Source organism: Hypomesus transpacificus, chromosome 19 (genome assembly GCF_021917145.1).
Source record: "Hypomesus transpacificus isolate Combined female chromosome 19, fHypTra1, whole genome shotgun sequence".
Lineage (NCBI taxonomy): Eukaryota > Metazoa > Chordata > Actinopteri > Osmeriformes > Osmeridae > Hypomesus > Hypomesus transpacificus.
The window spans coordinates 472,214-498,386 of record NC_061078.1 but is presented as its reverse complement, the minus strand read 5'-3'; the positions used below and the strand labels follow the sequence as shown (position 1 = coordinate 498,386).

At 46.7% G+C, this 26,173-nt stretch overlaps 1 protein-coding gene across 1 annotated transcript; it reads left to right on the top strand.

The window, feature by feature from the left end:
* Window positions 1-3,087: 3,087 nt before the first annotated feature.
* Window positions 3,088-25,345, top strand: slc6a5 (solute carrier family 6 member 5). The gene is made up of 17 exons (XM_047042667.1): window positions 3,088-3,166; window positions 3,741-3,828; window positions 13,703-14,201; window positions 15,273-15,449; window positions 16,096-16,227; window positions 16,395-16,568; window positions 17,875-18,025; window positions 18,424-18,556; window positions 19,251-19,385; window positions 20,038-20,141; window positions 20,516-20,640; window positions 21,088-21,200; window positions 22,427-22,558; window positions 22,719-22,818; window positions 23,955-24,055; window positions 24,813-24,980; window positions 25,146-25,345. The coding sequence occupies exons 3-17, from the start codon at window positions 13,715-13,717 to the stop codon at window positions 25,302-25,304; spliced, it is 2,391 nt and encodes a 796-aa protein (XP_046898623.1). The 5' UTR covers window positions 3,088-3,166; window positions 3,741-3,828; window positions 13,703-13,714; the 3' UTR covers window positions 25,305-25,345.
* The last annotated feature ends 828 nt before the right edge of the window (window positions 25,346-26,173 follow it).

Sequence of the window (26,173 nt, the reverse complement as noted above, 5' to 3'; positions counted from 1 at the left end):
CATTAGCATCGTCCTCCCCCCTTCACCCTTCACCCCTCCCCCCATCCCCCCACTTCTCTCCTGTCCTCTCCCATATAGCAGGGCCTCCCCCTAACCCCCCCACCACAGATGTATCAGCCCCTCACGTATCAGGGCTCCCCATAACCTCCCCCCCCCCCCCCCATATCAGGGCTCCCCCTAACCCCCCCCCCCCCCATATCAGGGCTCCCCCTAACCTCCCTCCCCCCCATATCAGGGCTTGCCACGTGGGAGCTCTGACAGCAGCAGCACAGAGGCAGAGGTGATGAATGGCTCTCTGCTGCTGTTATCCATGATGATAATTATTAATTCTCCCTGTCGCTCGTCCAGAGGAGGGCAGGCCGGCTGGCACCCTGTGGTGTGTGTGTGTCTGATATGGGACAAGAGAGTAGTGGCATTTTGTAGCTTGTGTGTGTGTGTGTTAAACCGTCGTCATCGCTTATCCCAGACAGATTCCCAAGGCTAAACTGAAGAAAATGAAAAGTGGTAATTTCAGGCCCCTTTTGATTTTTGGCAGTTCATGTATGAAAGCCTTTCTTTTTTTAGTTTAGCTTTTTTTGAATTTTTACACAATTCCTCGTCCCTCCTTTTTCTACTAATTTCCCTTGTTTCTCTTTTGCTCTTTCTCTCTCTCTCTCTCTCTCTCTCTCTCTCTCTCTCTCTCTCTCTCTCTCTCTCTCTCTCTCTCTCTCTCTCTCTCTCTCTCACCCTCTTCCCAGACTGGTCCGGCTACATGTAGTTACTGTAGAAACAGTGTAGTTACTGTAGTTAAGGTAGTAACTGTAGTTACTGTAGAAACGGTGTAGTTACTGTACTTAAGGTAGTAACGGTAGTTACTGCAGAAACAGTGTAGATACTGTAGTTAAGGTAGTAACTGTAGTTACTGTAGAAACCGTGTAGTTACTGTAGAAAGTGTAGTTACTGTAGAAACCGTGTAGTTACAGTAGAAACCGTTTAGTTACTGTAAAGTGTAGTTACTGTAGTTAAGGTAGTTACTGTAGAAACCGTGTAGTTACTGTAGAAAGTGTAGTTACTGTAGTTAAGGTAGTTACTGTAGAAACCGTGTAGTTACTGTAGTTAAGGTAGTAGCTGTAGTTCCTGTAGAAACAGTGTAGTTACTGTAGTAACTGTAGAAACAGTATAGTTACTGTAGTTAAGGTAGGAACTGTAGTTACTGTAGAAACGGTGTAGTTACGGTAGTGCTGCTGTGCTGCGGCCATGTTTTGCTATAGTAACCTACCCTGTGTCTTCTCACAGTAACTCCTTGGGTGTTTGTTCACAGTTTTTATCGAGTCGCTCCACGAAAGTCAAACGACGCAGAGGTGACAATCAATCTCGCTTACGAGGCGTTGTCAGCGGCGACGGGAGAGGAGTGCGGGTGACGGTCTCTCCCAGGGAGGTGGCTCCACCCCACCTGACGAGCAATTACTGCTAATTTCCTAATTAGCCAACCAGCGTCCACCCCACAGCGTTCATTAAGAGCCATAATTGCGTTGCGTTGACATGCTCCTTAATCCAGGGCCCTTCTGTTCCTGTAGCCGGAGCTGCCTGCCCCTCTCCTGCATGTCTGCATTCATACACTCAGGACGCTGGGAGGCCCAGGTCAGGTGATCAGGTCAGGTGATCAGGAAGGTGTGTGCGTTTATGTTTGTGTGTATGTAGTAAAGGCACAGTGTTGGTCAGGTACTGCAAAATGAGAGAATGGATTTTAGTGTTAGTTTTTTCCCTGTTCCTTTTCTACCACTGAGGGACCACTCAGAGCCAACACCATGATCACTGACGCTTTGGATCCCTTTCTACCCATGATTACTCTCTTTTTCTCCTCTGGCTCCTCGTCTCTCTCCCCTTTATTCTCTACCTCTGTTTCTCTCCCTCTCTTTCTCCCTCTCTTTCTCCCTCTCTTTCTCCTTCTCTTTCTCCCTCTCTTTCTCCCTCTCTTTCTCCCTTTCTTTTTCCTTCTCTTTCTCTCTCTCCTTCCCCTTCATTCTCTCCCTCTCTCTCTCCCTCTCTCTCCCTCCCATGCTCTTTGTCTGCAGTGCCGTCCTCATGCTGCCATGTGTGTCAGGATTAAAAGCTATTAGTTCTGCATCATCGCCACTACAAGTGCGCTCCTGAGATTGATAGTGCCTCTTTCCCTGCAGAAACGAGAGGAAAACAAGCCTGGGGGAGGGGGGGGGGGGGGGAGGGTTTACCTCACATCTGAAATGGTCACCTCCGGGCACACTGTGTGTGTTTTCTTTCAATGTGTTTTAGTCACCTGGGCGTTTATTTCTATTTTTTATGACTGTATTTGTTTATAGCTTAGAGAGAGTCCTTTCCGACGACCATCCATCTTTTTTTGCACAAAAACAGCAGAAATTATGCTTGGAAAGTGACTGCCGGAAGGTGACTGAAACCTACATTTAAGAAACGTACATGAAAGAATTGACCTACATCCGCCAACATGCAAGAACTTTCCTTCCACAATAATTGTTTTATATCAGATATAACCGCAACATAAAAATGCCAGCTCAGCAAATTTAGTTAATATGTTTTTTTTTTACCGCTCAGCAAAAATGTTGGTGTTTTGACTGGTTCTCTGACTGAAACGTAATTTATTTCTTTTGCTTGGCGACAGATTTTAGACGAAGGTAAGAGTCGCATGGGACCAGGTGTTGACTCAGCTGAATTTAAGGAGCCCAGTTGAGGTTTACAAGGGGAGTGAAGGAGGGATGAATAGAAATAGCATTTTAATTAGATTTAATTATATTATTAGATTAGATGTTCTTTATTGTCCGAAATGTATTTCATTCAGGTCAGTACCATAAAAACAGACAATAAATAAAAAATAAACACCACGATAAATAACAGAGCAGTGCTAAACAGGAAGATTCTAGAAGCAGAGGTTTAATCTGCAGCACATTCATGCCAGCGGCATCATATGGTGTCCAGGGCTGCAACTGTGGAACCAGGGAAACTCAGATGCACACATGCATACATGCATAGACGCATACATACAGTACATACATATATAAATATATATATATCATATCTCTCTCTTATATAGCGCTTATCTCTCTTGTCACATATCTCTTATCTCTCTCACATGTCGTTCCAGGCGATTGCCGGCCACTTCGATGTGTTCTTTGACAGAGCCTGCAGCAGCAAGGTGAGCCTGCAGCCGGGGACGTCCCATGATCACGTTCTGGAGAGTTCTCCATCCCCATGGTGCTCCAGCAGCTGGACTAGCCACAAGGAACAGCTGACGTCAAGCTCACCAAGCCACACACACACACATACATCCTTAATTGCAGTTTCTATTTCCCCGGGGTTTGGTGCGTAGCCGTGAGGACGTGATTCTCTGTTAGAGCCGCTGACGGGAGGACCCGGTCCCTTGGTTTCTCTTAGATCGTCTCTCTCTCAGGAGAGCCAGCACACTGGGGGAGGGCTGGTCATAGTTACAGTTCTATGGAGGTCCAACCACAGGTTTGACTTCCAGCTCTACAGAGGTCTAACTCTAACACTCTGGGGCATTTCACATTAAGAAGGGCGCAAAATGTTAAATATTTAATCCTTTTTGTAAAAAAAAAAAAACTAAACATGAGTTACATCATATATATACAGCCATGTTTCAGACATGATGATGTTTTGTGCTTTGCTGGGATCTGTATCTGTGCAGTTATCTGTATCTGTGTTAGTTGTGTGTTAGTTGCCGCTGAATCAAGTTGTGTTTTTTATGCCAGGTGATGTTTTCCACGGGCGCCCAGGCCACCAAGACACACTGGAAGCAGACCGTCTTCCTGCTGGAGGAACCCCTCCCAGTTACAGCAGGTCAGGATCTCACCTCACCTCCCAGTTACAGCAGGTCAGGATCTCACCTCCCAGTTACAGCAGGTCAGGATCTCACCTCCCAGTTACAGCAGGTCAGCATCTCACCTCACCTCCCAGTTACAGCAGGTCAGGATCTCACCTCACCTCCCAGTTACAGCAGGTCAGGATCTCACCTCCCAGTTACAGCAGGTCAGGATCTCACCTCACCTCCCAGTTACAGCAGGTCAGGATCTCACCTCCCAGTTACAGCAGGTCAGGATCTCACCTCCCAGTTACAGCAGGTCAGGATCTCACCTCCCAGTTACAGCAGGTCAGGATCTCACCTCACCTCCCAGTTACAGCAGGTCAGCATCTCACCTCACCTCCCAGTTACAGAAGGTATCCCATAGAGAGAGTGGAGCAGATCATATTTAACGTCGATCTGTTTCAAGCCTGATAGCATCTGCTGACAGGTCTGTGTGTGTGTGTGTGTGCGTGTTTTACCCTTGTGTTTACTTAAGACTTAAGTCTGTTGATAAGTTATCTTGACATGGTAGTCAGTTTTTAGGCAATACTCCTTTTTCATCAGTGAGAACGCACACACACTTACACAAACACATTCTCACACACACATTCTCACACACACACACACACATTCTCACACACACATACACATTCTCACACACACATTCTCCACACACACACATTCTCACACGCGCGCACACACACATTCTCCTCAGGGTCTCTCCTATTCTCTCCTCTAGGCTGCCCTCCCCCACCTCAGTATCTAATCATCATGTATTTGTATATTTGTATAGCCCTTTTTACAAGCAATGTCACAGACAGCTTCACATCCAGCTTTTCCGATCCAGCTTTGGCAGACTGTCACAGATCAAGGTCCACTGGCGACCAGGTCCAACGTTGACTGACCCACGACCAGACACATGCTGACAGCTCAGTATCACATATTTTACAGGAAGGCAGTGGTTCTGTGGTTTTCATTGAGGAAATCTAATGTCAGACCAGGCAATAAAATAGCTAACGCTTTCAAGTCTGAGGTTTTGGGGAAATTAAAAAAGTCATAAATATTTCCAACCTTTCACAAATATTTAGTCAAAAATATGTTTTCACAAATATCTTTTTGACAAAATATTAAGACAATTCTTTGTTTCTGAAAAAATATTTTCCCAAAACGGTTCCACAATTTATTTTTTGAGAAAACTAGAAACTGTTGTGTTGTGTGTGGCATGGGCGTTGTTAGACCATTTTTACTGGGGCATGTGCCCCAGTATAAATCTGCTGTGCCCCAGTATAAATCTGCTGTGCCCCAGTATAAATCTGCTGTGCCCCAGTAAAATGTAAAGCACGCACACAGAAGTCCAGGTGTCGGACTCGGCACACAAGTCATAATTGAGGTAGGCTAAGAAAACATTACAAAAACTAAAGATAATTTCTAAATGAGAGGCCTACCAATCATCTTATTTTGATTAAAACATAAAAACATTATTACATGAAGCTCAAAAAACAGTATTTGCGCTCAAATTAATGTGCAAAAAATGCGCGCTCGCATTAACTATTGATGTCGCTGCCAAAGCTGATATCAAACTTGCGTCCCTGAACTGTGTATAGTGGGTTAAGCAATGGGAGTTTCTATAGCCTCGTAGTGCATTGACAGCAGCAAGCTTGAAAGAAAAAAAGGGATATGAATAGGGGCCTGTGCCCCAGTAGAGTTTTATGTCTAACAATACCTCTGGTGTGTGGAAAGTTTTTTTGGAACAAAATGGAAGAACAGCCCCTTAGGGGAGAACAGCCCCTTAGGGGAGAACAGCCCCTTAGGGGAGAACAGCCCCTTAGGGGAGAACAGCCCCTTAGGGAGAACCGCCCCTTAGGGGAGAACAGCCCCTTATGGGAGAACAGCCCCTTAGGGGAAAACAGCCCCTTAGGGGAGAACAGCCCTTTAGGGGAGAACAGCCCCTTAAGGGAGAACAGCTCCTTAGGGGAGAACAGCCCCTTAGGAAGAACAGCCCCTTAGGGGAGAACCGCCCCTTAGGGAAGAACAGCCCCTTAGGGGAGAACAGCCCCTTTGGAAGAACAGCCCCTTAGGGGAGAACCGCCCCTTAGGGAAGAACAGCCCCTAAGGGGAGAACAGCCCCTTAGGGGAGAACAGCCCCTTAGGGGAGAACAGCCCCTTAGGGGAAAACAGCCCCTTAGGGGAGAACAGCCCCTTAGGGAAGAACAGCCCCTTAGGGGAGAACAGCCCCTTAGGGGAGAACAGCCCCTTAGGGGAGAACAGCCCCTTAGGGGAGAACAGCCCCTTAGGGGAGAACAGCCCCTTAGGGGAGAACAGCCCCTTAGGGGAGAACAGCCCCTTAGGGGAGAACAGCCCCTTAGGGAAGAACAGCAGTTTAAAAGTTGGGATGTGGAGAGGGGCCCTCCTCCACCCTGCACACCCGCCCTCCTCGGTGGTAAAACTGATGGAGGTTTTAACTGTGTTCACTGTCTCCTCACTCCTCTTCCCTCCCCTCCTTCTCCCCTGCCTTTCTTTCTCCTTCCCCTCCTCTCTCCCCTCCCCTCACATTCCTACTGGCCTGTTTTACTGGACAGGCACACAGACTCTCTCTTTCACCCTCTACCTCACTCTGCCTCTCTCTCGCTCGTCTTTTTCTCTCTCTCTCTCTGACTGTTATACACATTAATGCACACACACACACACACACACACACACACTGATGTCGCACAAATGCCCGACACAAAGAGTGTTAACTTTTCAAAGTCACCCTGAAGATGATAAAACTAGGCTTCACATTCTTTCAATAATACACACTCTCACTCTCTCACTCACACACTCTCTCACTCACACACGTGTGTGTCTGTGTGTGATACGTCTGTCAGCTGTGTGTCTCTAGTGATTTATGGCGGCTGAGACAGAAGAAGCTGATTTGATGTGTTGTATGAGAGGGCAGTAATTAACCACAGAGGTGTACAGAGGGAGGGGGCTGGGGGTGGGGGGAGGCTGTGGGGCTGTAGGGGGGCTGGGGGTGGGGGGCTCCGCCCCTGGCCCTAGCTGGCTCCCTGCTGTGTTTGTGGGCTGAGAACCCTTCCTGAGACTGTCACCATGGCGACACTTCTCCCCCCCTCCACACACACACACATCCCTATACCTCTTGCCTAGTATACCATCTACCTATCATAGGCGGAGAACCATGGCAGTAGGTTTGACCCATGGCTGTGGGGTTAGGCTTTGAGCTGTGGGTTGGGTTAGGGTTAGGGTTAGGGTTAGGGGTGTCGGATGGGATTGTTTGGCAGTCTTTGCTTCCTTCCTGCTTTCAGTCCTGCTTTCATTCCTGCCAAATAACTTATATTGACAAGAAGTGAAAGCCAATAGAATGCTCCATTGCAACACCAGTGCCCAGTAGCAGTGCTACGTTTCCGCCATTTTGGGGTGAAAGCGACTTAGCAGTCCACTAGCTTGCTGTCGCTTTTGGCAATATCAGCTGGTTTGTAAAAAAAAAAAAAAAAGAATGATGACAACACAGAAATATAATCACTATACTAGTGATCATAAAATCAATTTTAACAGTTTATTGCACAGACTTAGACAAGTCTTCCACAAAAAAAGTTTTGTTTGAAATTCTTTGAAGCGCATTTTCTATATTGCACCGATTTGGCTGTGAGATTCGCTGATTTGGGTTGTCCAAGATATGATGGATTCTGATCTGTATCAAGAGTCTAGCCATGTACAGGGACCGACATTAAGGCTTGTCCGGGACAAGTGGATTTTTTGGTAGAGCAAGTCTGGAAGAGAAATGTACTTGCCCCAGTGGACTAGTAAGCTAGAACTGCCTAAGATGTTCAATAAAATGCCATGTTACTTCACGTTATGTGCCACTCGTTACGTCTCTTTTACCAATTTTATTTGACTGAATTCTGCATTAGCAAAACACAAAAAAGTGGCTTTGTCCCAAGATCTCTACAGAACGTGCAGCTAATTTAATGCTCAACACTTCAACGGGGGCTTATTACTTGAAAGAGGAATTATTTACTGTGTCGTCTGCTATACTATCAGGGATGGGAATTACTGTGACTTGCTAAAGTAGTAAAACGGCTAGTAGAACATAACATTTCATAATAATTTTAGTAAATCAAGCAGCGCTGCTAGACCCAGTGAAATGTTATATAGCCTACAGCTAGCAAACTAACATTAGCTACCATCAACATTGGCTAACTCAACTTCGGTAGGCTATCCTCAGTATTTGCAAGCTAGCTAAGCTTATACTATATCGAAAATAATTTTGTAGACATAACAATGGATTGCAACCTAGTGGTTGTTACCAAAAAGTTTCGCCTCTCGTTCTTCTATACTGTTTGTTCCTGCCTCTGAGTCCTCCTCTTGTTCTCTCACTGACAGTCCTCTCTCTGTTTCTCTCCCTCTCTCTCTCTCTCTCTCTCTCTCTCTCTCCTACCTCTGTCTTCCTTTTCTCGCTGCCTCTACACAGAGAGAGGAGGGGGAGATGGAGGGAAGAGAGAGAAGTGGGGAGGGCTGGGCTGGGCGGGAGGGGGTGTGGCTGTGATGGTGACTGCAGTGAGGCTCTCCCCTGGTCAGGCCTTTGTCTTTCAGTGCAGCTCCGCAGCAAAGTGCCAGTTGTGCCACACACACTCATACACACTCACACACACACTCATACATACACACACTCATACACACACCCACACTCATACAAACACCCACACACACACATTTACATTTAGTCACACCTACACCTACACACATACCACACCCACACATGCACAGAATATACATGTAGACAAGCATACACACACACACACACACACTCATACACACACTCCCCTCTAGTTAAACCCTCAGTTCCTCCGTTCTGATCTGTAATGGAGTAACAGCTCCATGGCAACTCCATAGGCGTAGGCAACGTGATGGCAGTGAAAACCTCCTTCCCTCCTCTCCTCCTCTCACCTCCTCCTCTCACCTCCTCCCCTCACCTCCTTCCCTAACCTCCTCCTCACCTCCTCCCCTCACCTCCTTCCCTCACCTCCTCCCCTCACCTCCTCCCCTCACCTCCTCCCCTCACCCCCTACCCTCACATCCTCCCCTCACTTCCTTCCCTCACCTCCTCTCCTCACCTCCTCAGCTCTTCCTCTGTCCTCTCCTCAGCTCCTCTCACCTCCTCACCTCCTCCTCTCACCACCTCCTCTCACCTCCTCCCCTCACCTCCTCCCCTCACCTCCTCAGCTCTTCCTCTCTCCTCACCTCCTTCCCTCCTCTCCTCAGCTCCTCCTCTCACCTCCTCACCTCCTCTCCTCTCTTCAGCTCTTCTCACCTCCTCTCCTCACCTCCTCCCCTCCTCAGCTCTTCCTCTCTCCTCACCTCCTTCCCTCCTCCTCTCACCTCCGTCTAAAAGGAACACCGCCAGGCAGGGGAGGGAGTGAAGGGGGGGCGCTTGTTTGCCGATTGGGTAAACATTCATTTACCCCCGGCAGTCAAACGTGAAGTTAATCAAGAGTGATTATGCGTCGTAATCATCAGCAGCCCTCCTGGCCTTCAGTGTCGGCCTGCGCAATGTGAAGTCCTACTGTAGACGCCACAAGATCCTCCATCTGTTCTGCTGTGTCCTCCCTGCACACACACACACACACACACACACACACACACACCTGCTCTCTCATAAACATGCATCAAAGCACCTACACAACTCAGTGTCACCTCGGTTTGCTTCACAGTATTCCATCAGCAAACGCACACACACGTACGCACACAAACGTATACACATGTACACACACACACACACACACACACACACTCTTCTCTCTGCAGTAACGGTGTGTGTCCACTACAGCGGAGCCGAGCGTCGGCCTCCAATCCATTTTCAATGAAACCGGGCGTTGACGCGCCGCCCGCTCCGCTGTAGTGGACACGCACCGTAAGGGATTATCCCTTATGGTTCCCTGACTGTTTTAAGACAGAAAGATGATGAAGATGCCACTTTTACTAAATAAACTGTTTTTACCAAAAAGCAAAACACAACATATAAAAACACATTTTCATCCTGGTACCATAAAGATTAAGTGTGTGTGTGTGTGTGTGTGAATCAAGTAACTCCTCGAATCTCACTTCCTGTTTCTGTCTCGAAAGGGGAGGAGCTTCGGGGGAAGGTCACAGTTCGCAAAAACAGGAAGGACCCTCGCTCCCTGCTAGTGACCTTTGAACTCCGGGATAGGAAGCAGACATACAGCCTGCAGTAGCTCGCTGGAACACATTTGTTTACAGCAGAGAGAGAACGTTTCCTGGTGGAGATTGTAATACACACCTGCATGAGTTGTCATACTGTACCTGATGACACGTGGCCAAAGTACAACTGACATGAACAGAGGCTGTGTTTTAGTACCAATAGGAAGACAGACAAACTTTCAGTTAAATCTAGGTCGTGTATTTTCCACGTATAGTTTCTGCTCTTGAATTCTGACAGTTATGTGCAGCTTAATATACCTGCATCTAGTCCCATTGGATTTTGTGTTATTTTAAGTGGTTTTAAGGTGCACTCTTTGTAATGGTTTTCCGATGTGTCCTTTTGTTAAATTACTGTTTTCCATCTCTGCTGTTACAACTCAGACGAATAGCAGTCCCTTAGACACGAGCCAGACCAGCCCTCCTGTTCCTCCACTGTGCAGCCACAGAGTACAGTGCTGGTGACAGTGCTGCTTCAGTCCCCTCAGCACATGAAGCTAAAGTCTGAGACTTTCTGATGAGCTGGTTCAGGATGTTTGATTTAGTTTTTGCTTAATAAAGCTCTTTTTCACTGCAAGGCCTGTAGGTTTTCTTGTGTCTTGCTGTAAGGAGTTTGTCGTCATCATTTTAGTGTTTTGCATTTAAGGCGTTGATTTTCAGACGCAATAACGTATATGATGAGATCACTGCCGCAAGGAAAACACGAATAAAAAAAACTGCAACTGGTCTTTCGAAGGGCTTAAGGCTGTGAACAACGGTGTTCACCGGAACTTTCTGAACTGACCTCTCGTCTCCCGCCTCAAACACGGACAGCGTGGAGGGAAATGGGACTTCTATGCTCTCGTGTAATTAACGAGGATCATCTAGGACGGTCGTGAAGAAAAGGTATATATAGTCTAGGTTTTGTCGGGGAATACTTGCGTTTCTTAATGACTTCATGATTGATTTTACGCTACTTTAAGGAGCGAATCAGTTGAACTAATTCGGAATATAAAAACCTTTATACTTAAATCCCGCAAATGATCGTAATGTTGGATCATGCACTATGAATAATTTAAGCGATCATTTTGTTTAATTGTGATAAACAATATTGTTCAAATTGTTAAATAAAATTGTCCGTTTTGTGTATTTGTGGATCAGAATGTGTCCAGCTAGGCCAGGATCAGGCGCCTCTGCACCGCGAGCTGTCTCTTCTCTCCCCTCCCGTGTTGCGAGGAGGAGAGTGTTAGAGCGGACAAGGGAAGAGGAGCAGAAATCAATTACAATTATTCTCTGTTGACAAAGTAATTAAACCCTGAGAAGGCAGCTAATTCAGCCGCGCGAGGCCCTTATCTAGAGTTGCCGCAGATTTACGAGCGGCTCGAGCTCAGCTTGCACGCCAGGTGATTATCGCGCGCAGGCCTTGAAACACAGGCGTGAGGGCTTGACTTGACAGAAACTCGTTTCAAAGCACTGCGGGTGTACGGTGGACCGGTTCTAAGAGCAACTTGGTTGAAAAGTGCTACATTTTTGTACAGAAGGGATATTTTAGGTCTGAGCTTAAAATGACTAATTATCTGGTCGAGGTCCCCATTTTTGGAGCAAAAAGAAGGGTGTCATGCGCATTGCAGTATTTTAGGGTGATCTATTTTTGTCACGAGGGCTATTCTGTAACTTCACCGTTTCCAGTCCGCGGATGCTGGGTCCTCATTCCCCATGTGCACGTGCGTTAGAAAAGGCCACCCCCTTCTTGCGTAAGACTTAAACAAATGAGTAACTTCAGTCGTTTTGTGAAGACCTCGCCCACTTTCCTTTTTTTCTTTTTCTTATATATTTTTTTACTTGATCAATGCTCGTTTTGGTGACGCAGGAGGGAACGTACTTGTGCGTAAATTCATTCAAGTGTGAAGCCTTTATATAGTTTATGCGTTTATTTCACCAGGCCTTACTAAGCAATAACTTATGGTTGTCTGAAACGGCAAAAATATGTACAAATTCAAAGGGTTAATACTGATGTATTGATGTAGGCCTATTAAAGGTTTAGCGGACGAATTTACGTTATTGTGGCCAAACTAAGACAATAAAACACGTTCAAAATGTGTTATTGTGTAACGCGGCGTATCTTATTTGTATCCCTTTTAATTTTTTATTAAATACAGTGATTAAAGTGCATGAAGTAAAATTAATAAATGGTTCATGTAAATAAATTACTACACGAACGTTCTGTCCAACGAAATAGGCTATCAAGACCATCCTTTCTAAACATAGCCTACTTATAGCATGCCCAAATTGTATGTTTCTTCGCGTGCTGCATGCACCTTCCAAAAACATGTACCTGCAAATCCCGCACGAACGAGTTGTGCGCGTGAGTATACATCCCCTCGAGACAAGTGTATTAATCAGCGGCGAATGAGTCAGTCCAGACACGCGCGTACAAACGGAATGTGCGTGACAACAGCGCACGCGCCCACGTCTTCGCGCAGTACTCCTTTAAAAATCAGAATCCAAGGCCAATGATTTATCAAACTCCTATTATCAAGAAAATGTCAAGCGAAGGGCACCTTGGTCCGCACTGACGCAAACCCAATCTTTCCCACGGAGGTATACAAAGCTTTGCTCTAAGCGCAGCTAAATCCAGTCTCTCTCTCGGTCCCTTCTTCATTACCGCTGATTTTCAGCCTTTCAGCACATCCTCCGCCTCCACACTAATGGTAAGGGTTTACTTTTTTCAATTTTCATGGAACAGTTGTTACTTTGTTTATTCAACTTGTTCTCTTATGTAAAGGCCACTTACTGATACTTATTAAAGACAAAGAGAACAGTTTAACTCCAGAGGAAAATGCCTTGACCGCGGCGCGTGCTTTCCGTGGTGCTGAAATGCTGCTGCACGTGCTGCTCGGCACACGGAAACTTTTTCGGGTCTTCTCCCTCACACACCCGGTCTATAGTTTTCTGTGCAGTCGGTTAAAAAATCTCTGCAGGGAAATTCGTCGGTGTGTTTAATTTAATCTGTACTAGTTTTCTTGCTTGTAATGGATTTGGGGACGTTTATCTTAAAAAAAGAGATTAATAAACATTTCCCATGTTGTGACCTAGCCAACTAACCATAGAATACAAAACAGAATATTTTCTAGTTTTATCCCGTTACCTCATTGAGATATGTTGTGTTTTTCCTGTTATAATCACACGATTTATCCCCCCTCCCTGCAAAATAATAAACAGAACAAGAGATCATTTATGCTTCCGTTTGGCCAGTCTTCTCAGTGCTGTGAGGGCGGTGATCGTGCATGCCTGCCGGGGAGACGGGAGCTTCCAAGAACCCAGCAGCTTGTCTATTGCCTATAAAACCAGTGGTTGTGTGGGTCTGAATGACATGGGGGAAATGGGGCGTAAAATTAAAGATTTTCGCAGTAACGGCGGCCGGGCTAACAAACCCCCGCAGAGCGCGAGCTGAAACCCAGAGCAGCGAAGCCACAACACGCAACACGAAACCCTATAGAATCCTACATCTCAGTGCGCGGTGCTTTGTTCAAATGATGGACCTTAATAAATTAAATCTATAATAATTTCCTAACCTAAGCTTTGTAGTTTTTAAGGCTGAATTTTATACCTGCCCAATTTAGCCTTTGTATTGAATTTTCTGTTTGTGCCTAATCTTTGGATTTGGTATTCCAGGATTTATCCGACATGTCCAAGCAGCCGGTTAACGCTCCTACCGGTTTCCACCCGTCGCAGCAGCCGGAGGCAGGAGTGGGAGTTACCGCAAATAAACCGGAAAATGTTCCAAGCCAACCGGCCGCTCCGTTCGGGCACCCGGCTCCCCAGCCGCCTCCAAACAACGAGTGCAAAACTTTTTGTCCCTCGGAAAATAAACCAGGAGAACCGGAAGCCAATAAAGTTTATGGGACGTTTAAAAACACCGCCCCGGCGATACCGGGAGCCGTGGCTGCGAACTCGGCCTTCCGAAAGGATTCCGCTGGCTCGGCGGCGGCCCAGACAGGGGTCCCCGGTGCCGTTCAGGGCCGGGGGATGTCTGTCCAGTACGGAGACCCGTTTAGGGCCACCGCGGAGCAGAACAACGCCTCGGGCACCTGGACGAGGATGAGCCAAACCACCATCATACTGGGCATAGACGGCAACACCTCGGTTCAGCCTGGGACCATGACGGCGGTAAGTGGGCGCAAAGAAATTGTAAAAAATTGACAAAATAAAGGTTAGTGTATGTTACGATTAAAGGCTGTTCATGCGTCGACTATATAGACGGGCTTTAGGAACGCGTTAGGTGAAGCGGGGTGTGTGCCAGTGGTTTTTACCGATAAGGAGGCAGAGCTGGATGACATGCGGCGGGAAGGTTGTAATTAAGATCCCGGGAGGGGAGTTACACCCCTATCTCTCGCGTGAAGACTTCTGCTCGGTGATTTGAGAGAGGCTATTATCTAGCTCGAGGTTTTGATTATATCTGAAAGAATGAACTGTGCGTGGGTTAGGCAATGGATTACTGATGGTTACAAATGTTTGCTCATTATTTAAGTAAACAAAAAAGGATGATAGGCTTAATTCCCCGTGGTTTAATCCTGCAGGATCAAACCAGAGAAGGAAACATTCTCTTACATTATTGGGTCGTGTTCGCCTGTTCATTAGGAGTTGGGGTAATAACACGGATACATGGACTCAAGCTGTCCCGTAAGCGTTGTAATCACGTGCTGACATCCAGCAGCGTTACATTAATTACAATAGACGTGTATCCTGAAACCTGATTTGGTGTACTGGCATCCCCGCGCTATAACCGTGCCCGGGTTAGGTATAACCCAACCCCCACGTCATGCTCTCGGGATTGGTTGTGGATGTCCGTGACAGCGTTCGTGATGTGTTACATAAGGTTGCGGATTGTGCCCATTGTTCCAATCCCCGCGGGGTATTCCTTTCCCTCCCGCGCGCGCCTGCACGGTGTGTTCCATTGATAAGCTAGACTTGCCCCCCCCCCTTGTTTTGAGGGAAACACAAGCAAGAAAATATGAATTAGCAGAGGCAAATAATATGAATAGCTCCAGGCTATTTATGAAACTGTATTTACAGGAAATGGAGCAGCCCCTTGCGCCCCTGTTCTTTGAGCTGGTTCTTAAGGTGTTTCGTGGTTCTTAATGTGTTTCTGGTCCTTAAGGTGTTTCTTATTAGGTGGTTATCTGAACCCCAATTTGGGGAAACGAATTCAACGAAAAATGTACATGTACATGTTGCGGGTGAGGCGTCCTCACCACACTTAATCAACAGGATGATGATGATGATGAAGAGGGGGGAGACGAGAACAAAGCCAGAGGAAACTGGACCAATAAAATGGACTTCATCCTGTCCATGGTGGGCTATGCCGTGGGGCTTGGCAACGTGTGGCGGTTTCCCTATCTGGCCTTTCAAAATGGTGGAGGTAAGATCATGCGTCCAGGTCGGGGACGAAAACCGCAGTTCCCGCCACATGGTTGATAGCAGTAACCTTTGAATCACTTTGGCAAACGAAAAAGAGAATACGGCTGCCTGATGTGCAATTAAAACACTCCAGATTTTTTTCAACAGCGTTTTAGATATATATATTTTTTGACGTCCCACTTCCCTTAGGTTTAAATGATTGACAGATAAAAAGGAGAAGAATGTTTCGTTTGATTAAAATAATTTTCGTAGCCTGTGTTGGTTGTAAACTAGAAGCGACAGCCATTATGCAAAATATTAGTCACATTAAAACAGCAGTATAGGTTACATGATTCATAATAATAAAACAATTTACATAGTAAACAACTGCCACTATTATTATTAGTCTATAGTCTTTAATAGGCCTCTTTCATATCTAGTATATGAAATGTAAAGTAGAGAGACTGTCATAGCTAACAGTAGGCTTTTCTTTTCGTTTTCATGGTCATAAAGTAATCCAAATAAGTGCAATTTTTTGTTGTTGATACTTTCAATTAAGTTGTTATTGCAATTTAAATGTTTAATGAATAAATTGAATGGATCAATGTTATTGTCAACGGTTATCATGTGTGCAAGTTTGAAGATATTACTCTATCATTTTCTTGTAGGTGCTTTTCTGATACCTTACCTGATAATGTTGGGACTGGCGGGCATCCCGATATTTTTCCTGGAGGTGTCCCTGGGCCAGTTTGCCAGCCAGGGCCCCGTGTCCGTATGGAAGGCCATTCCGGCCCTTCAAGGTAAACTGCGCTCAGTCGGTTGAGATGCATGGGCCTATAGGTTTACAAACTTCTGAGTAAAAATAACGATACAAAGAAAATGGTTCTTCTGATTTCATGACTTTTGATCAAGCTCATCTGCCTGCTTAAGAGTAATTTATATATTTCGTCTCATTTATTTATTTTAGGTTGCGGGATTGCCATGTTGATAATATCTGTCTTGATAGCCATATACTATAATATTATAATGTGCTGGACACTGTACTACCTGTTCGCTTCGTTGAAGGGCTCACTGCCATGGGCCCACTGCAGGAATGGGTGGAACACACTGGACTGTAAGGATAAAGACATGCTCCTCTTGGGTAAGAGTCTCTCTAACACACACACACACACACTCACACACAATGCGCAATGCGCAACGCGAATCTCAACTAAGTGTCTTTCCAGGAGTTGTTGCAAGCTCTGCGGTGTAGAAACAGAGAATATGTACAACTGTATACCTTCTTGTACATAATTTGAGTCTGTCTGTAGTGTTTTGATGTTTTGTGTTTAGGAATTTTGCTTTCTGAGACTGAACACTAACAAAATACTGTTATTATAATGTGTAAAATATAAATTTGACGATGTATGCTGTTTAAAAAACGTAAGACAATTCGTTTGTTAATTACAACAAAAGCGTGTTGTTAAGTGATATTTATGAATCCCAAATGATGCAATAATAAGAATATTGTCTATTTTTGCTTCCATACTGGCCAAATAACTTGACCTGCATTAGTTAAAATGGGAAACACAAGGGAGAAAAACCGCTGTTTGTGATGGCAAAATGTACGTTAATAAGATAGGAATATTTCACACCAAACTGCATCGAAAAATATTGAAATTTGATAAGAATAAAATGAATATTGGCTTTTTGCGTTTGTGTGAATTCAGCACAAAAAGTGCTTGCTTGACAAATTTACTGTATGGTTGCTGCAGTGCCGCAGTGCGCGCCACACCGCCCTCCACTGGTTCACCTGGGTATGACACCTTTACTGTACACAATGCTGTACACAATTGTCTAACCTCCTTATCGTAATCTAAAATATACTCAGTAACAATTCGACATAGATTTCAAATGTGCAACTTCGAGTTCTGTCCGAAGTCACCCACGGCACAAGCGCAACAGGTTTATTTGTAATTTATGTGACTTAAACATTAAGCTGATAAAACGGTCCAATGAGAGAGAAAGGTGACCCCAAAACATGTTGAGAAAATATGCCACACAATCCTTTTGTTGGAGGAATGGTGACAGTTTTAATTTATTATTTTCTAAATGAGCGATTATGGGTTTTTTTTCAGGTCAAGTATATAAAACTAGTGTAAAAAAAAAAATACACTAATAGATTCCAGATCAAATAAAGCTAAATGAGCTGCTTTTTTAACAAGAAGTCTGAGTAAGTATTAGGGTGTGTGTGCCTCTAACTGTATCTATCTGGTTCCTATTGTTGCTCTGTGTCTGCTATACTGAATGTTGTATCTTATCTTGTAAGAGTTGTGTGTGTATATCCTGTGTGTGTGTGCTGTATCTGTCTAGTAAAGCCTGCGTGTGTATGTGTGTGTGTCTGTCTGTCTGGTTAGGCCTGTGTGTGTGTGTCTCTGGCTGACCGTGTTGCTTTGTGGTTGTGACAGACACGTGTATCCTCCGGGACAGAAACATGACGTCGATAAAGAACAGCTCATTCTGTCTGTCTGCCAATGTCATGGGCAACCTCACCAGGATGGCAAACATGACCACCGACCTGAATAAGACTTACGTCAGCCCCAGTGAGGAGTACTTCAAGTGAGCCAACACGTCTGACGGTTGAACTCTTTTATTTATTCAGCAGATTCTTCCAAAGGGTTAGGGTTAGGGTTAGCGACATCCAGGTGTAGAAAATACAGCAGAAGGTTAAGGATCAGAAGTTTTCACTTTAATTTGGTGATCAGAGTTATGGAAGGGTCTGTATTTACCAGACACAATGTAAAGTACCATCTCAGCTACCAGACACAGTGTAAAGTAACATCTTAGCTACCAGACACAGTGTAAAGTAACATCTCAGCTACCAGACACAGTGTAAAGTAACATCTTAGCTACCAGACACAGTGTAAACACATCATATCATATTTAGAAATGAAACTGCAGTGGTTCTGCAGTACGAGTGTTAGTCTACTTGGCTGTAACGCCCTTCCCTCTCCCAGGTACAACGTGTTGCACATCTCTAAGGGGATCGAGTACCCAGGAGACATCCGCTGGCCCCTGGCTGGCTGCCTCTGTCTTGCCTGGATCATAGTCTACCTCTCCCTGGCCAAAGGAATCAAGTCATCAGGGAAAGTAAGGCCAAATCCCAAAGGGTAAACTAAGGGGTAAGGGGTAGGTAGGGGTAAAGGGTAGAGGTAAGGGTAAACTAATGGGTAGGGGAAGGACAAGTATTGGGATTCGGCTTAGGTCTCATTCCTGGGCCTTTGTCTAGTTTCCAGTCCACTAGGACCGAGTCGGGCTAAGGTGATTTTACCAGTACAATGCTGCTCTCTAGTGGATATGTGTTATAATGCAGTTTGCTGTAGTTTGTAAATAGCTGGAGAAGTTATGGGTTAAGAGTTAAGTTATCTGTAGTTAAAGTTATGAATTAAGAGTTGAGTTAAAGTGATCTCTCTTTTCTCTGTCCTCTTTTCATTCCTCCTCTCCTCTCCTCTCCTCTCCTCTCCTCTCCTCTCCTCTCCTCTCCTCTCCTCTCCTCTCCTCTCCTCTCCTCTCCTCTCCTCTCCTCTCCTCTCCTCTCCTCTCCTCTCCTCTCCTCTCCTCTCCTCTCCTCTCTTATTGCTATCTGTATATTTAGGAAGTTCACTTATCTAAGCTCAGCATAGATGTACATTTGTTCCGTGTACTTATATGTTATGTTATGCCAGGTGCTTGCGTTGTCTTGTCTTAAGAATTTCAGTGCCCAGTCTAACCTTGTGTTGTTCTGTGCATCTGACAAATAAAAGACTTGAACTCTCCTCTCCTCTCCTCCTCCCCCCCTCCTCAGGTTGTGTATTTCACCGCTACGTTCCCCTACGTGGTGCTGGTCATCCTGCTGTTTCGGGGCATCACCCTCCCAGGGGCTGGGGATGGAATCCTGTACTTCATCACCCCCAAGTGGGAGAAGCTCAATGATGCTAAGGTACCTCTCTCTGTTCCTGTGTCTGCTGTTACTCTCCCTCTCTCCCTCTCTCTGTTCCTGTGTCTGCTGTTACTCTCCCTCTCTCCCTCTCTCTGTTCCTGTGTCTGCTGTTACTCTCCATCTCTCCCTCTCTCTGTTCCTGTGTCTGCTGTTACTCTCCCTCTCTCTGTTCCTGTGTCTGCTGTTACTCTCCCTCTCTCCCTCTCTCTGTTCCTGTGTCTGCTGTTACTCTCCCTCTCTCTGTTCCTGTGTCTGCTGTTACTCTCCATCTCTCCCTCTCTCTGTTCCTGTGTCTGCTGTTACTCTCCCTCTCTCTGTTCCTGTGTCTGCTGTTACTCTCCCTCTCTCCCTCTCTGTGTTCATGTGTCTGCTGTTACTCTCCCTCTCTCCCTCTCTGTGTTCCTGTGTCTACTGTTACTCTCCATCCCTCCCTCCCTCCCTCCCTCCCTCCCTCCCTCCCTCCCTCCCTCCCTCCCTCCCTCCCTCCCTCCCTCCCTCCCTCCCTCCCTCCCTCCCTCCCTCTCTCTCTCTCTCTCTCTCTCTCTCTCTCTCTCTCTCTCTCTCTCTCTCTCTCCCTCTGTTTTCGTCTCTCCCTCTTTTTCTTTACCTTTCTCTTTCCGTCTATCTTCCTGTGTGTGTGTGTGTGTGTCAGGTGTGGAAGGATGCTGCCACACAGATCTTCTTCTCTCTGTCTGCGGCCTGGGGGGGCCTCATCACTCTGTCCTCCTACAACAAGTTCCACAACAACTGCTACAGGTACGCTGCCACGGACGCATGGGTGATGCATAAATAGAAAGGCAGCACTCCAGTTCACCACTAGGAGGCACTGTTTCTCTTATTGCAACCTTAATGTAAAGTCTACCTATAATATTGCCACTGAAGGCCCCTCTCTCCTCAGAGACACCATCATAGTGATGTGCACTAACAGTGCCCCTCTCTCGCCCCTCTCGCCTCAGAGACACCATCATAGTGACGTGCACTAACAGTGGCCCTCTCTCGCCCCTCTCTCCTCAGAGACACCATCATAGTGACGTGCACTAACAGTGGCCCTCTCTCGCCCCTCTCTCCTCAGAGACACCATCATAGTGACGTGCACTAACAGTGGCCCTCTCTCGCCCCTCTCTCCTCAGAGACACCATCATAGTGACGTGCACTAACAGTGCCACCAGCATCTTTGCTGGTTTCGTCATCTTCTCAGTGATCGGCTTCATGGCCCATGAGCTCAAGGTCCCTATCGAGAAGGTTGCAGATGAAGGTGAGCCTCCTGCACATGCAGTACACCTTCTGCACATGCTCAGTTAACCTTCTGCACATGCTCAGTACACCTTCTGCACATGCTCAGTACACCTTCTGCACATGCTCAGTACACCTTCTGCACATGCTCAGTACACCTTCTGCACATGCTCAGTACACCTTCTGCACATGCAGTACACCTTCTGCACATGCTCAGTACACCTTCTGCACATGCTCAGTACACCTTCTGCACATGCTCAGTACACCTTCTGCACATGCAGTACACCTTCTGCACATGCTCAGTACACCTTCTGCACATGCTCAGTACACCTTCTGCACATGCAGTACACCTTCTGCACATGCTCAGTACACCTTCTACACATGCTCAGTACACCTTCTGCACATGCTCAGTACACCTGTCACAGAGGACTCAGCACAAGTACTACTGAAGTGTGTGTGTGTGTCTCAGGTCCTGGCATAGCATTCGTGGTGTATCCGGAGGCGCTGACCAGACTGCCTCTCTCTCCGTTCTGGGCGATCATCTTCTTCCTCATGCTGCTGACGCTGGGCCTGGATACCATGGTAACAATCACCCCGTGTGTTTGTGTGTGTATAAGACATGACCTTGTTGCACGGCGGAAACTTTGCATGTCCTAACCACTTGAAATGAAAAAAAGTATGTGCATGTAAGTCCATGTTAGTTCAAGATGGAGGCATGGATGAGCCAGGAGGTTTCCCACACAGTCTGAGTGTTCAGTGGAGTTCCAGGGTTTAGTGAGATGAGGCTGTGTTGTGGGGATGAACTGGGGATGAACTGTTCGTCTCTTTATTAATACTCAGCTGCTAAACCCACAATGGGACTGCCCCCACACTGCCCCCACACTGCCCCAACACTGCCCCCTTACTGACCCCTTACTGCCCCCACACTGCCCCCACACTGCCCCCACACTGCCCCCTTACTGCCCCCTCACTGTCTGTGACTGCCCCCTCACTGTCTGTGACTGCCCCCTCACTGTCTGTGACTGCCCCCTCACTGTCTGTGACTGCCCCCTCACTGTCTGTGACTGCCCCCTTACTGGGACTGATACATGGGGAGACATAATGAGAAAGGAGGAGGAAGGGAGGGAGAAAAGGAAGATAGAAAAAACTGATGTAGAAGGGAGATCAAGGAGGAAGGAAGAGAGGGAGCAACAGAAAAGAGGGGATGGAGAGAGAGAAAGAGAGAGAGAGAAGAAGAGAGAGAGAGAAGAAGAGAGAGACTCCTCTCTTCTCCACAGTCTCAGTGGGGAGCTAAGGGTCTAATTGGTGAGTTGGCCGGTCATGTGCCCGCTGGCTCCCTGCCTCATGATGTCATACTGTGTTATCGCCATGGAAATGACCGTTCTGGTCTGTCATCAAGAGGCATTCTCTATTCTTACTTCCCTTAATTAAGATAATTAAACCTAAATGACCACAAATACCACCAATTTATTTTAATGATACCCACCTGTAATTTGATAAATGGGATGATATTTTGAGAGCAGTGGAGGAGTCTGTGTGTGAGAGTTCACACAGCTGAGACTAGCTAAAGTCTCTGGGAGTGTGGTCAGGGAGCTAGCTGCTCCAGTGCAGCGTTTAGAGGTTTAGGATGTTGACAGGAAAAGAGTTTGGGGTGCTGAAGAGGACACAGCGTAGCAGGAAGTGGTAGATGGCTCCATGCCTGCATCCTCTGCCTGGACACAGCACCTTCCCTCTTTCCCTGGTGTTTTAATGAACTCATGTTTCTTTACTCACTGTCATTAACTATGGCTTTCCTCCCCCTCCTCCAGTTTGCTACCATAGAGACCATCGTGACGTCAGTCTCAGATGAGTTTCCTAAGTACCTGAGGAAGCACAAACCTGTGTTCACCTTGGTCTGCTGCGCCATCTTCTTCTTCCTGGGGTTCCCTATGATTACAGAGGTGAACCCTACCTCCCTCCCTTCCAGTTTTGAGGCCTTCAGGGGCCAGATTAAACTGTCTGACTACCAAGACATCTACCAACATTTCTGTTATCTCATCCTGTGTGTGTGTGTGTGTGCTTGTGTGTGTGTGTGTGCGTGCATGTGTGTGTGTGTAACAGAGTGGGATGTACATGCTCCAGTTGGTGGACACGTATGCAGCCTCCTACTCCCTGGTCATCATCGCCATCTTCGAGCTCCTGGGAATCTCCTACCTGTATGGTGAGAAAATCTTCTGACATGTTCCTGCTACTCCCTACCTGCTAGCTAATATGTTCCTGCTACACCCTACCTGCTAGCTAATATGTTCCTGCTACACCCTGCCTGCTAGCTAAGCTGTTACGTTACACTGTGTCTGCTAGCTAAGCTGTTACTTTACACTGTGTCTGCTAGCTAAGATGTTACTTTACACTCTGTCTGGTGAATACAGACTGTTCCTTGACTCTGAGCACCAAAATACTGGTAGAACCATGCAGTCTGATCCTTGATCTTCTGCTGCACTTATTAGTCCCTTAGTGTGATTTGTCTACCTTGCTGGGGTACAAAGCAGGTGTAAACCTCATAATGAGCTCTGAACTTCCACTTATCACCACTAGATGTCTCTGTCTCCACATCTGTGAGCCGGTTTCCAGAAAGTCTCCAGAGAGTTGGACAGCTTCAGCAGAGATGTCGCATTGGAATAATTGTGCGACTCATAATTCATGCCGCCCAGCGTTTTTTGTCAGACTGGATTGTAGAGAAACTGCAGCCCTGTTGATGATGCAGTTCTGTCCTTGCTGGACCGTAACACACATACACACGCGCCACGAGACATATGCGGACACTTGCACAAAAGAGGAGAGGAGGATGTCCTATATAGCGGGCTGTTTGGTGCCTTCTGTTGAAGCCTCTGTATATCTGGGTCACTCAGTATGAGACTTCTCTGCTACGATTCCCTTGTAGAGACTAGTCCTAACCTCCCTCTCCTCTACCTCTTTCTCTCTCTCTCCCTCTCCCTCCTCTACTGTTTCTCTCCCTCCTCTCCTCTCTATCTTTCTCTCCCTCTTTCCCTCCTCTCCTCTCCTCTCTATCTTTCTCTCCCTCTTTCCCTCCTCTCCTCTCCTCTCCTCTCCTCTCCTCTCCTCTCCTCTCCTCTCCTCTCCTCTCCTCTCCTCTCCTCTCCTCTCCTCTCCTCTCCTCTCCTCTCCTCTCCTCTCCTCCTCTCCTTCTCCTTCTCCTTCTCCTCTCCATTCCCTTCCCTCCCTCCCTCCCTCCCTCCCTCCCTCCCTCCCTCCCTCCCTCCCTCCCTCCCTCCCTCCCTCCCTCCTTCCCTTCCTCCTCTACTCCTCCCCTCTCCCCTCCCCTCCCCTCCCCTCCAGGCCTCCAGAGGTTCTGTGAGGATATAGAGATGATGATCGGCTTCCAGCCCAGCCGCTTCTGGAGGGTCTGCTGGGCATTTGTGACTCCAACCATCCTGACCGTACGTACACACGCACGTACACACACACACAGACACATATATATACACACACACACGTATACACATACACATACGTATCATAGACACACGTACACACACATACATACACAAACACACAATTCCCTTTTCAGATTCAAGGACTAGCATTAATTTGCAACAGTAAGTGTTTACCAAAAGAATGTAACAAAAGTAAAACAGCTTTTCCCTGTTTGCAGTAAAAACTGATTTCCTTTCTTGATGCACATTATCTTACAAGCAGTTTGAAAAATGAATGAAACAGCAAGGTAGAGGTTTATGTGCCTTCTCTCAGGCTACGTTGTGACGCGTCGTGTGGATTATCTAATCATCTGAGACACGTGTGCACTTGAAGCAGGATTAATATATATTTATTAGTATATATTTGTTTTTAATCATAGGTTTAGATATGACACGTAAGTCATGTAACGCAGAAGCAAATAATTCAATTGTACCGTATGTGTCTGGTACATGTACAAGTTAGCTGTATGTGTTACATGTACCTGTACCTGTACCTGTACCTGTACCTGTACCTGTACCTGTACCTGTACCTGTACCTGTAGCCGTAGCCGTAGCCGTACCTGTAGCGGTACCTGTACCTGTACCTGTACCTGTAGCTGTAGCTGTAGCTGTAGCTGTAGCTGTAGCTGTAGCTGTAGCTGTAGCTGTAGCTGTAGCTGTAGCTGTAGCTGTACCTGTACCTGTAGCTGTTACTAGTGACAGGCTGTGTGTTTCCCTGCAGGGCATCCTGGGTCTGAGTCTCTACCAGTGGCAGGTGATGACATATGAGCAGTACACTTACCCCACCTGGTCCATGGTGATGGGCTGGCTCATGGTCACGTGCTCCATCATTTGGATCCCCATCATGTTCCTCATCAAGATGTACCTGGCTCAGGGGAGCTTCATGGAGGTGTGCATACACACGTTTGTGCATGCTCATACACTAACCATCTGTCTGACCTATCAATCACTTTCCATATAGCATTTGGTTTTATTCTTTACTTTAAGTCCTATTCTATTCCGTTCCATTTTGAACCGTGTGTGTGTGTGTGTGTGTGTGTGTGTGTGTGTGTAGCGTCTCAGGCTGGTATGTTCCCCCCAGCCAGACTGGGGCCCGTTCCTGATGAAGCATCGTGGGGAAAGATACAGGAACATGATGGATCCTCTGGGCACCAACTCTCTGGGCCTCAAACTGCCCCCCAAGGACTTCCAGCTGGGCTCTTCCTACCAGTAGGACCCCCAGCAGGGTGGGGGCCCTGGGGGCGACATGGTGGGGGGGCACAGGCTGGGGGGGCGACATGGTGGTGCCCTGGGGGAAACAGCTGCTCATCGCCCTGTCCCTTCTCCGTCCTGTCTTCTTGACTCTTTAACACGGACAAGACAACATCTGCTTAGAAACCTCCTCTCTTCTTCTGCTTCTCTATCTCTTTATCTCTCCTCCCCTTCTCCTCTCCTCTCTATATCTCTCCATCCCTAACAACTGTATCCAGGAATCAGGATTCAGAGAGAAAAATGTGTCCATGTCAGCACATGACTCAGATCAGACTGCACATAGACACTCTGTGGAGACACACATACACCACTCACAGAAATACACACACACACACACACACAGAAATACACACACACACATTTAGCAGACGCTCTTATCCAGAGCGACTTACAGCAAGTACAGGGACATTCCCCCGAGGCAAGTAGGGGGAAGTGCCTTGCCCAAGGACACAACGTCATTGGCACAGCCGGAATTGAACCGGCAACCTTCTGATAATAACCCAATTCCCTAACCGCTCAGCCATCTGATCCCACACACACACAGACATAAACACACACACACAGAAATACACACACATTACATGCACACATTACACACACACAGACATACACACACACAGAGATGCACACAGCACACACACACAGAAATACACACACACACATACAGTGTGTTTGTTTGTTGCAGTCTTACTTTTGCGTGTAGAGATAATGAACCCCCAGGGTCTAAACAGGCAGAACAAGATAATGAAGGACATGTGACATATTCTATTTATATCCGCAATTACATCGGCAATACCAATAACATGACTGCCTGTAAACATCTACTGAGTT

Excerpts from the sequence above, each read along its gene's own strand:
- slc6a5 (XM_047042667.1), top strand. The coding sequence starts at position 13,715 with ATGTCCAAGCAGCCGGTTAACGCTCCTACCGGTTTCCACCCGTCGCAG. Across the intron at positions 16,228-16,394 it reads GGCCATTCCGGCCCTTCAAG|GTTGCGGGATTGCCATGTTG; the intron begins GTAAACTGCGCT and ends TATTTATTTTAG. Across the intron at positions 16,569-17,874 it reads TAAAGACATGCTCCTCTTGG|ACACGTGTATCCTCCGGGAC; the intron begins GTAAGAGTCTCT and ends TGGTTGTGACAG.